The sequence below is a fragment of the Phaethon aethereus genome (assembly GCF_964289735.1).
Source record: "Phaethon aethereus genome assembly, chromosome: 5".
Classification (NCBI taxonomy): Eukaryota; Metazoa; Chordata; class Aves; order Phaethontiformes; family Phaethontidae; genus Phaethon; species Phaethon aethereus.
In genome coordinates, this window is record NC_138579.1 from 30150481 (window position 1) to 30162770 (window position 12290).

The following is a 12290-nucleotide window of genomic DNA, read 5'->3' on the forward strand; positions in this document are numbered from 1 at the left end:
ATAGCCAAACCTCAGGCTGGAAATTCTGTATTAATGATTCTTTAACAAAAGGAATGAGACATATGCAAATGTGAAATAGCTCCTTTCGCTGGCTATTAATGTGTCCCTGGAACATGAATGAACGTAATTCAAAGATGTCAATATTTCATGCTACAGTGCAACCCTTACCTTGTATCCTGACGATTTGATGTGCACTCCTCGCTTGGTCAGTGTAGATTTCATTCGGATGAAAAAAGAGCGCTCTAGACTGTTGTCAGTGGTTAGTAAACTGGGGCTTGTAGATTCCACTGGGGAATAGAAAAAAAATACATATACACATAATTTAGATTTTATACATCCCCTCTAAGCTATTTTTCAGGTGCAATCCTTGAACTCACTAAAAATAAATGACTGATGGGTGCTAAGAGTGTTGTAATCAATTTACCTCGTTTAGAAAATGTTTACTTAGCAAAAAAAAATTGAAAAATATATGTATACTCAGTAAGTCTCATTTTCAAGCTATTTTCCCATGGAAGTTTTAACAGGGATTTGTCTCATTAACTCTTTCTTGCACAGTTTCATTATGACTGGCGTTATTTTATTAGCATATGACATTGTTTTAAAAACTGGGCAGTTCTTCAGTATTTTGTGAAAGGCGAAGACTCACTGACATAGCAATTCTGTCTGCTGAAATAGGCTGTAAATTCTGCAGGCTTTTATTCTCCAGTCTCTACTCCTCACTTGCAGTGATACCTAGGGTGAGTCACTGCTGGTTTTCAATGCCTTGGTTTCCCCATTATTGAGGGTTAATTATTATCAATAAAGCACTGAGCAGCCTGAAGGCAAAAATGCTCAAGTAAATGACACATATTATTATTATTATTGTCATCATCATCATTGTTAATTATTGGTGACTAATTAGTCACTAATGAAATGTCTTTGTAGTCCAATTGAAGAGGTATTTCCTGCTTGAAACTATAGTTCCCACCTGTGCTTCTCACTCCCTCAACAGCAACCACTTAAAGTAGTAAATAGATGCTACTATTATAAGCCATGATAAAATAGTGGGTACAACCCTAGTCAGCACTGATATATTTTTATACAATCTTTATTATCACTATTTTTAGTTCTGATAACCAACCTCTCCCCAAAATATTGTTCATGGGAAAACTCTGGAGCAGCTTATAATAAGCAAGCATTATTATATTATCTATATATTATAATTATTATTATTAACTAGCTTTCCCTATCAATGAGTAATTAATACTCAATAAAAAAGTTATTTTGAAATTATTGTGCTGTCATTTTGGAGAACCAACCAAACTACTAGTAGAAAGTATTCAAGTATTTAAAAAGCATTTGTTATGCAGTCAACAGAAACCCAAAAACAGAATTATATTGAATCGTCCTTGATTTAATGTGGTCACATTGTCTTGTGCTTGTGACATTTCAGCTCTATTGTGATGAAATAAGTGACAACACTGCCCCTTTCTTTAGTGTCTCTCTTAAGATTTTTTTGTTTTAGAGAGCATGAATTGGATGTCATTTTAAATGTACAGCTCTTTATCACTCGAGGGAAAAGCAGAGCCATGTTATATTTAGTACTTTCATTTCTTCTGATTAAATATGAATTACTATGAAATTTTTCTCATCATCTAACACGCCATAATACGCCAACAGCTTTTTAATACACTATATAAGCACAAACTTCTGCTCTAAGAGTTTAATTTGCCCCTCTAATCCAATCACATCAACCTTATTTCTCTTATCAGAGATTCCCATTTTGAATTAAATGAGCTCATTAGTTTTAATCAAAAGCAGAGAGATCAAAACTTAAACGTAAATGCTTTAGATCAGAACTGTCAGTCAGCCGTGCAGTTCTATTTTACTAAAACACAAGATCAGAGACCCTTAGAACCAATTTTTTCTCGTAAGGGATGCCAAGAGCTTGAAGATGCTATATCCTTTTTTTTTTTTTTTTTTTGCTCCCAAGGACAGATTATACATTTAAGGTTAGACTTAATTTAGAGTATTTTTTTTCATCCTGGTGGAAATGGGAAAGTACGCCATTCTGCTGTTGTCTCTTTCACATTTATTGGTGCTGGTCCTTGGAGACCCGAACAAATGTGAAGCCATCACAATCCATGCAACAAACCTGTCCTCGAAAAATTCAGCTCTGTTCAGCAATATGATCTAAGAAATAAAAGGTATGTGTTTCAAGGTACAAGATAGTGGAACCCTGAAACAGCAACCAGGGTCACCAGGATAGCAGCAGTACTGTTAAGATGAGGATCATAATTAATTATTATTTTTATTGCACAGTACTCTACAGTGCAGTAGTTAAAGAGTACATTAAGAAACCACAGCATGGGTGCTTCCTGCTGTGTGAAGAAATGCTAAAATCAGCTTAACAAGTGTAGTTGTTGTAGTCCAGCACATTATGCTCTAGCACAGGCAGTAAGTACAATATGTCCTCATATGTTCTAATGGTAATTACCTAAACACACAGAAGTAATGTTAATTAAACACACAATATCTCAAGCTCGAAAAATGATCAGGCTGTAATACATGTACCATTCCCAAGCAACTGAAATTAAAATTTCTCTTTCATACACAGTTTTATGAAAGAAAACATCTGACATATAGTACAGTGTATTTGGCATTGACATTTTCTGGGTTCATGTCACCTTATACCACGAACTTAACATTATTTTGCTGTTACTATAAACAGGTAATAGGTATAAATCTATGCATCTCTGTAAGTGAATGTTATAAAATGCACATAATTTATCCAATCGACTGGAACAGTCTCTGTCATATAAATATGTATTCTGAAGTGTCTGACTTTCTTTAACAAAAAGTACCTGAAAGCGTATGTGTGAGATGGGATTAGTTACCTAAAAGTCTAGAAGAGCTTATGAACAGCTTTCTGAATTTCTCTCAGGAGAGAACCATTACAGCTGATAGTACAAATCTGCAGAGTTGCACCCACCCATGGTAGATACTGTAACAATGCTAATGGTGATTATCATGTAGGACTGGAAAAATAGGATGTGTACAGAACACATCCATCGACGGCACTGAGATTTGCACAGGAATAGATGGAAATGGTCCATTATGAGTTCTCAGGAGTTGATTTTAAATGCCTATCACTCAGCCTTTTAAATTTTTTTTTCAAATTATGTCAAAATAAGCTAGCAATCTGAGGAACATCAGAATGAAATTCCGTAGCAATTAGTTTTTTCAAGAGTTTTTTTTTTTTAAATTTGTAATCCAAGACCTGTAAAAAAGCCTGAAATAAGCAAGGTCTGCTTTGCTTGATACTGTAGTAAGTAAAGATGTCTTTTACACTGAAAAATAGTGCTCCTGGGCTGAGTTTACTGAGTTTAAACCTACTGTTGAGTTATAAACCTCTGAAACTGTGAGTTTAGAACGCTAACAATATGATAAAAGTCAATGCCCACTGCGTGTGAATGAAAGCACCATACAGTGACAGGCTCAGAAGTATAAAAAGTAAGTCTGGATTGTCTTTGCAAAACAGATAACTGTGTGCTCTGTTGGGGAAGCACTCGCCTTTGTGTGTCCTTAAATATCTTTGGCGGATACTACTACAGGAATAGACCTCTTCTCTTTCCACTCCCAAAGCTGCTAATGCGTGATGAGATTTCTGGACACAAGGAATGCATTGTCCATTTCAAAGGGCATGAGGCTACTATACTCATACAAAAATGTCATCAATTTTAAAACGTTAACTAAGAGCCACAGAGCCAAATGGGGAGATAGCATGAACCAGTAGCAAATCCACAAAATTATTTAGGTATCGCCTCCTAAGCATTTCCTTGTGAACAAGCCTTGCAGCTCTGATCCTTCAATGGGCTTTGCCTTCAGAACAATTTTGGGCCCAGACCTCACAAACCAGCCACGCACTGTTTAACTTCACCTGCTGGAAGAGTTCTGCTGTTAGTGGAATGTGCACTGATAAACATGGACGTCACTGGAGGACCGAGGTCCACAGCTCTCAGTGATCTGCAGGCGTACTCTGCATCTGTGTGCAGCCTGACTGCCTTAATGCCATACAGCAAAACAATGTAAAACAATGCAAATAATTGCTATTACACAGTGATAGCACATGTACTATCCCTATGTCTGATTCACAAGCACATTCAAACTCAGATAAAGAATTTGTCCCCCAGGAAAAAAGAAGTTCCAAATTTGATTTATGTATTAAATAACAAAATGTTGCCAAAGCAGCCTGAATCAATATCCACCAACTTCTGTTTTGTTTTTTTTTTTCCCTCACATGCATTAAAAATCATTGAAAGGAGAAAAATGCATTTTCACATGCCAAACAGATAAAAGATAGGCTTCTCATTCTTAGGAGGAGCAAAAGCTATAGAGGGAAAACCACACACCAACGAGGAATTTGAGCAGGTTGGTGGGGAAAAAAGCTTACTGTTTAACATACAGGAAATTCTGGCTTTGGTAGCATTTCAGGAATTTTTCACCTGGTTTTCACTTCTCTTCCTTGAAAACAGGTGTCTATACAGCTTTTAAGAGACATTCTCAAACACCAGCTATACAGCTCTTAAGAGAGACACAAAATAAGAGAACGTACAAAATAGTAAGAAAAAGGGAGCTCTCTTCTCATGTTATCATTAAACTTGCAAGCCTCTTTCCACATTTTCTTAAAGTCTTACAATCCTTTGCATAGGCAACTGAGAATCATTATGTTCAGATGAATAATTAGGTAATATAAATCTATCATTTTCAGTTGCACTAGATGCATCTTTGTAAATGTTTCTATTTCTTCTGTGCAGTTTATTGTCTGTAACCAGGCATTAAAAGACTGGGAAATTTAACCTTGAGTAGTTGACTGTCCTGTTTTTTCCCACATTATTGCCTCTTAAAGTGTGTTTTTAATCAGAAAAGTGACTCTCAAAAAAGCACTGTTGCCAAGGTCATTCCCTCTCAGTAGCATACAGATCAAATCCTATCATTTTGTAAAGCTAAAAGAGATTTTTCTAACTACTAGCCCAGCAAATACAATTCAAAAGCTTCAAGTTAAGACAATTTATTTCCAGTAAGTGCAAGTTACTATGAAATTATACTTAGCACTTGTGCAAATGCATAGTTTTAAGTTGAAGTGGGTTCAGTCTGATTGCAGGCTGAACATGGGCAAGTACTAGAAGCTAAAGCTTGGTCTAGGAAGGTGCTGAAGATTCTTGGACTATTCAGATGAACCACTTAGGCACGTTTATGCACAGGCAGCCTGCATGGAGATCAACTGATGAGCACAGAGCTAGCAATTTCTATAGGTACTCTCTTGGTCTCGCTAGTGTGCTCAGAATCTTGCAAAATCAAGGACTATCTGAACTATTTAGTTAACGTTATGGGTGGCAAAGAAGCAGCTCGTGCATTCTTCCAAGGCAATACTGTTTCTAAAAGGAGCTGTAAGAATAATATTTTTGCTGCAAGCTGTCCCACTTATAAACAGGAATTTGAATTCCTGAATACCAGTTTTGTATCTGAAATTTATGGTACTTGTATCTAACTTAGTAAGATCCTTAAAGTTTCTGTTTTGCTCTTTACTGAAAAGATGAAGAAGTTAAGAATGGGACCCCAGGCTTTTGGTGACTTAGTTCCCTTCTTTCCTTCACAGAGGGGGAATAATGCTGGGTTCTGGCCAAGGCTTCACTGGAAAGGGGAAGGCTCAACAAAGCTCTTCCAAAAGAAATGGAAAGAAATCTAAAGAATCTAAAGAATTTATTGCTAGGTGATGTTTTCAGACAAGATAACAAACTGTTCTTTTTTGTCATTCTACCTCCAAGATGAAGACAATTCACTTCTCATGACCTATAAGCTTATTAGAAATTCAAAGCCATAAAAACTTTAAACCCTATCAGACTTCTGTTGAAAGCTGGTTCCTTTAATGTTTTTGTTTGTTTGTTTGCTTGTTTGTTTTTCTCTCTCATCCCTCAAAATCTTCCAGATCCAGCAACTCATGAGATGGGCTGACAGCTCAGATTATCTCAGTTTGGTTGTCATTATTTAAAATCCTTAATTTTTTATGGCTAATTTGACAATGAAGCCTTACATAGATATGTATTTCACATTTTTTCATAATATTGAAATTATATATTTTTAACATATGATTTACATATGATTATTTTTATAATCAAAATCTGTAATTACTAGACTATGGTCCACATGTGATGGTGCACACTGTTAAGCATAGATGTTTGAAACTGAGACAACAAGTGACTAACTCAGGTACACACAACATATCTTTTTAATGTGATAAAAGTATGTGCGTTCAGGCAAAAGTCAAGTCAGTGAAGTAGCAGTGAGTTTAGATACAATAGCCAGAAAAGTGGGAGACCATATTTAATATCTGATCCGCCTTATACACCGTGGATTTACAAGAACTTGGATATTATACAGGAATCTGTTGACTCGAACTGTTTGGCCACAACACAGTGTAGTCAATATTTTTAATTTGCATAGTTAATCTTCACTTTTCGATTTGTTGAAAATTTCCTCCAAAGGAAGTAGTGAAAACCCCAGTGCTTAACTATAGAAAATTCAATGGGGCAAACTATTAGGAATGCATTAAGAAGAACAGTTCATTTCGGGGATGAATTCTAAGTGACCGAAGGCTTAATTCAGTTGCCCACACATAGATCTACAGCGTTCTTGTAAGCTTCCCCCACAGTGGCAGTTTCACACAGGACCTCCCGAAGACCCAAGTCTTTCTGGAGCGGCTGATGGATGCCAGGTGTGTCTCAAGTAGCACAAGTTCCCTGTCTTTGGGAAACTTAAGCCACTAGAGCCTGGTCCCATTTAAGGAAGTAGGAATATTATGAAAAGACTTGGATCAAGTTCCTGATTATTATTTTATCATTTCTAGCATCCTGTGTGGCCTGTTGCTTTAGGGCTTTGGTTGCACATGCCAACGTTCAGTCTGGTGTACGTGGTTACATAGCCTTTGAAACACGCTTGTGTTATTCCCCAAAATACACCAGACCTAACATTAACCACAGGCAAAAGTAAGCCAGAATTCTCTAAAGGAGCTTAATGCTGTTTTACTAATGGATAAGCAAAATTGTGCATGCAATTACTGGCAAAATAAGTTATAACTACCATAAATATACAAACAACACAACTTTAATGTGAAAACTGTATTTGTCTGTGATTGCTAATGCTCAGTTTGCAAGTTTTACAAGCGCAAATGCTACTACGTGCGTATTATATTTTGGGCACACAAAAGACTGCATCTGCAGAGAAATAAGCCATGCTTTTAAGAGTTATCCTGTAGTATTACAAATGATGAGCTTACCCTGTTTGTTTTTTAATCCAGGCTAGGCCTGTGTACTGGCTGTAGTTATGCAGGACAAGCTAAAGTACAAACTCAGCGCTAGGCTTTCCCTGTTGTTATACAGAGAAACGTTTGAACGTTCTATTTTCCTTCCGGAATCAAAGTAACCTGAACTACTCTTTATTGGACTAAGAAGCATTATTTTATCTAATGCCTCTCAAAGTTTCCTTCTTCTTCTGCTTCTGCATCTCCTTGTGTGTCGTCTTCTTCTAGTCTGGAAACATATCAGACTATTAATTCCCAACATATGCAATTTATTTCCCATATAAACTTTACCCCACAGAATCCTTTATATACCTGGTAAAATATAGAATGAGTTAGGTGCCAGGAGAGAGCTATAAATAAAGTGTTGCCAGGATGAAGCTATGAATAAGATTTTTGTTACTCCTATAACATTGAAAGACAGATTTTACAACAAATTTTGGTAGGTCAGTGATCTATGAAATACATAAGAGTTTTTTTGCCTGTTTGAAAACAACATAATAAAGATTTGCTATTAACAGAACTAATCATGGTAGGAAACTTTAACTCTGAAAAAGCCTTTGGAAATGTTACAGTCTACTGGGCTTCAATCCATTATCTAAACACTCGCAAATGTATCCACATTCATCCAATGGACCGGAACAACTCTCCAAGAGCTGTTATGGTCTAGTGAGTGAGTGGTACATAAACTGTACTGCGTATGAAGCTCAAACTTGCTTCTACATTTTTACATTTAATTTATTTTAAGCAACAGAATAAATAATCTGACCTGACCTGTCGGCTTGGTTTCATGTGAGGTCAGCAAAACTCATACATTTTCAAGGTTCAGTGACAGTCCCAAAGAAAATTCGCACAGTGGTACGTTTCCTTACTGTTTACTTGCATTGCAGCAATTCTAATAAAATTTGAAACAGAATACATCCAATGGCTAGGAGAGGTCCTGATGTTAGGAGAGCACAGGATCGTAAGTAAGAGCACATCTATCCTCTGTTAGGGAACGGGTACAGAGAAAAGAAACTGGGAAATGAGGAAACAGCAAAGGAAAAAAAGAACCCTGACTAATTTTGAGGGTAAAAACGTCACTGAATTCCCTGAGAGCTTTATGGGCCTGTGAGGAATACAGATGCTATGCAAGACTAGATGCTAAAACTCCTTCAAGATGTGGCTGGTTTCCACAACTTCAATGATCGTTATCCTTACTGAGCCACTTTCTAGAAACAATTCTGTGCATTTTGTTTCAGCACAAAATTGCCATTAAATGCTGATGCTGTTCCCCCTCTTTCATGCCCTAGAAGGATCAACTGGGGGTATTTTTTTCTCTCTTGCTAGTTTTCTGCTCTTGCCTAGTAACTTGTGAATCATTAACTGACACTCCAGAGCATAGCTGTGAAAATAACTGTGGTTCAGAGCTGCCAATAATGGCCCACTAAAGTTCCTTCTCAGCACATGGCATAAAAAACCCCCAACAAACATTAAAAAGTCCCTTCTGATGTTGCCTAACATTGCCAGCCTGCTTGGGCTTAAAAAGCACAATAAAGAGGTTGCTTTCCAGATTTTCATATGCCAAATGGGAGGTGCTTTTTGGTGAAGCTTCTCCCTGAGGGAAAGAAGAGCAGCGGAATTGCTTCATGCTGCTCAGTCGATGTTTGGATGATCCCACTCCGGGGAAACATACACAAGTGTCAAAGTCAAGCTGCTGCTAGCGGATGTTTCTGTACTCAGCAACTAAGCAGTGGGAAAGTTCAAGAGAAAAAACGGAGTATCATAAAGATAGTCTTTGAGAGCACATGACAATCCAGCAGAAGCTATTATGCAGCAGCCTGCGTATGCCAAGGAACAAACAGTATGAATGCAAAAAGTGAGTGTTTTAAATCTTAGTGGAATATCCCCATAAATATAGCCACTTGAGGAATCTATTTCTTCAGAAAATACCTTTTGTGCTGCTGGGATATTTGGGAGATTCTATTTTCAATACCTGTGTTCTGGATCTAGTGGAGCAATGCTTTTATCGCGACTATAAAATGGTTACGAGCCAATTCTTCATATAAAACAGTCAGTAACAGTGGGGATTTTTTATGACAAACATGATGTCAGACAAAGGGCATCAGGACTTAGTCTTTGTACTACAATACAAAATAACAATACATAAACACCTTTGCGAAAGCAGCTTGAAACCCCATGTTTTCTATTAAAAAGTCATGTTCAATCTTCACTGTTGATAGAACAGAATAGCTAACACAGAGAACATTGTATATCAGAAAGGTCAATAGTTATTATGAGCTACAAATATATTTTTTTCCATCCTTCAGGCTGTTTAGCGCATATCACAGCATGAGCAGCTGTCTTCTTTAATGCTTTTAAAATTAGAATCCCAAAGAGGAAGAAAAAATTACATTTGCAATGATTGCTCTTTGCTTTTGTAAGTTTACTTTAATACACTATTTTATATACATGAATCTTCCATGCAGCCTAACCAAGGGGCAGTAACTGGTTGCTAGTATCTACTGGATTGCTGTATCAATGTGTATAGAATCCTGCCAAAAAATCACTTTGCACAAATTGTGTAACCTTGCTGAATAACCTCTCTAGAAAAGTACGTAGCTACTGGGCATATGTTTAAACCAAGCAAGCGTACATGTGCAAACACAGACTGATCATTACTAATCGTGAACACTTACTGGTTTAGCACCAATAAACACAGAGGACCCTCTGACATACCACTTTCTGTTCACACACTGAAAAGGGCAAAAACGGGTGGTAAGATTGTGGCGTCATTTGACCTCTTATTTTTTTCTAACACAGCAAGTATCTGGGTTCAACCTTGCTAACAGTGAACGACTACTTAAAACCGCAAACAGGTTTCCATTCTGTTCTTTGGATTTCAGTCATACGGGCTCTACCAAACTTGCCTTTTCCATGTTTGAACCATATGTGGATATGTATTGTGCAAATGCAAACTGCTGTTTTACAACTATTTTGAAGTATGGAAGGCAAGAAATAATGTTCTTTATAAAAGAACTTTTCAGCTAATTTAGAATGGTTCAGTAATAAAAAAACTGAGTGGGAGTTAAAAGACATATGTTGTCAAGGGAAAATGAATACAACTGGCGATAAGAACATTGTCCCCATAGAGTTCAATATTTGGCTCACAGATAACTTCATTACTGGACAGTGGCAATAGGTATGGTGCTAAACATCATGACAACATGCAGATTCTTTGGGGGATAAAGGGAAATGCTGCAGATTTTGCAGGATATGTAGAAAGTCCTGGTCTAATGTACCTTAGGAACTACTTTCTCCAGCTGCATGGCTTCATAGTTCAGAAGACAGTCAAGCAACACTTTTAAAATGTCAGAAAACATAATTTCTATACTCAGACAGAATCTACTTATCCATGTCAAAAACCAGCGTGACTTACACTTATTTTTAAAGAAAAATAATAATGGAAAAAATTAAGCAACATAGGTTTTCTCATCCCTTGCCCCAAACAAGTAAATATATTAAAAATATCCTGTGAATAGAACTATTACTTAAACATGAAAATACTTATGCCCTCAGCATTGCATCCAAATTTACTTCAGAATGCTAGTAACGTTTCCATCATTGCGAGATTTCCTGTGCCACTGTTCCCTCTCATCTGCCTTACAGAAAGTCCATGACCTGGTCCAGGCCAGGCAGAACCAGGCAGGCTGCTGATCCTGCGGCCGCTGGGGCACTTGCTAGCACAGCTGGCGCGGCAGCTGGCTGATGCTATGGGGATGTACCGCTCGGCTGGTAGCGCTTCCAGCCGCAGCCTTCACCTCCAACACTCACGGTCCTGGCTGCAGGAGGGGTAAGATGCCCAACTTTGCAGGTTTCTCCATAGCTTTGTTGCTTATTAGTACCCCTTCCTTGTTCCTGTTACAGTATTTTCTCCTCAGGGTAGCATATTAAATTAAAATGGGGCAACAATATTCCCATGATATACCGAGCGAGTTCTTATACAGATAAGTTAGCATTTACAGATTTCCTTGCTTATGCAGAATTTGCGAAAAAGCCTAAAATACGGACAAGCACTATGCCATTCAAATTCAAAGAGAGTTGAGAACAGGTATCTCCAAAAACGACAGACTTGGGGCTGCTGAAAACAAATACCTAAAAGTAGTGGGCTGCAGCCATGCATTATTCTTAGGAAACAACTTGCTCAAATTATTAGGTGAAAACGAATGTCAAATGAACCGGACATCTTACTTCTATTATCTTTTCCCCCTCTCTTTATTTATTTTGCACTGTGGATTTAAGAAGGTTTTTGACAGACACAATCAGAATCTGTCATACTACACAGGAAACAGCATTTTAAAAATCAGCCCACAGTGCAGGTATTTTGGCAGATTTATCACAAAGCTTGAATGATAAACACTTAACAGAAGGAATTCTGTTTATTTGCTTTATTTTAACAATAGGAACAATGACTTTTTCCCATAATGCCCCTCCAATTCAAGCTTTAAGTAAAGCCAAAACCAGGATAATAGGAATAAGATGATCAATAATAATTGCTCTTCCTTTCTTTGTTAGCCCATTTTTCTATCTCCAGTGTCTGCAAACTGAGTAACTTGGAGAATGACCATTTAGACACAGGCAGAACATGGTATGATTGGTGAAATTTTGATGGTACAGTATTTCCTGAGTTTTTCTAAGTTAAAATTTTTCTACGTTAAAATTTTTCTACATTGTATTTTCACCACCCTGGAGCTTGCACTGTTTCTTTTTCCTCCAAGTCTGAAGATCACCCCACGGATTAACAAATGATTGAGGATTCTCTCTTAAAAGACTCTTTAAAAAACTGTCAGAATCAGCCTGAGACAAAGATTTATTATGAACTATTTAAAGGGCTTAATATATGTATCCCCAAAGAGCCCTTGGAGCAAACTAAAAAGGAAGAATGGAATTCTCAAAGAATGGGAAAAATCTCCAA

At 37.2% G+C, this 12290-nt stretch overlaps 1 protein-coding gene across 6 annotated transcripts in view; it reads right to left on the bottom strand.

Annotated features, from left to right (window-relative positions):
* The window catches only part of NPAS3 (neuronal PAS domain protein 3), a gene marked incomplete at its 3' end in the record, with an annotated part of 626985 nt that overhangs the window by 60325 nt on the left and 554370 nt on the right, over positions 1–12290 (bottom strand). For all 6 annotated transcript variants that reach the window (XM_082000663.1, XM_082000664.1, XM_082000662.1 and 3 more), the window contains one exon: positions 169–287. In XM_082000663.1, coding sequence (XP_081856789.1) covers positions 169–287 — 119 coding nt within the window. The remainder of the gene's footprint in view (positions 1–168; positions 288–12290) is intronic.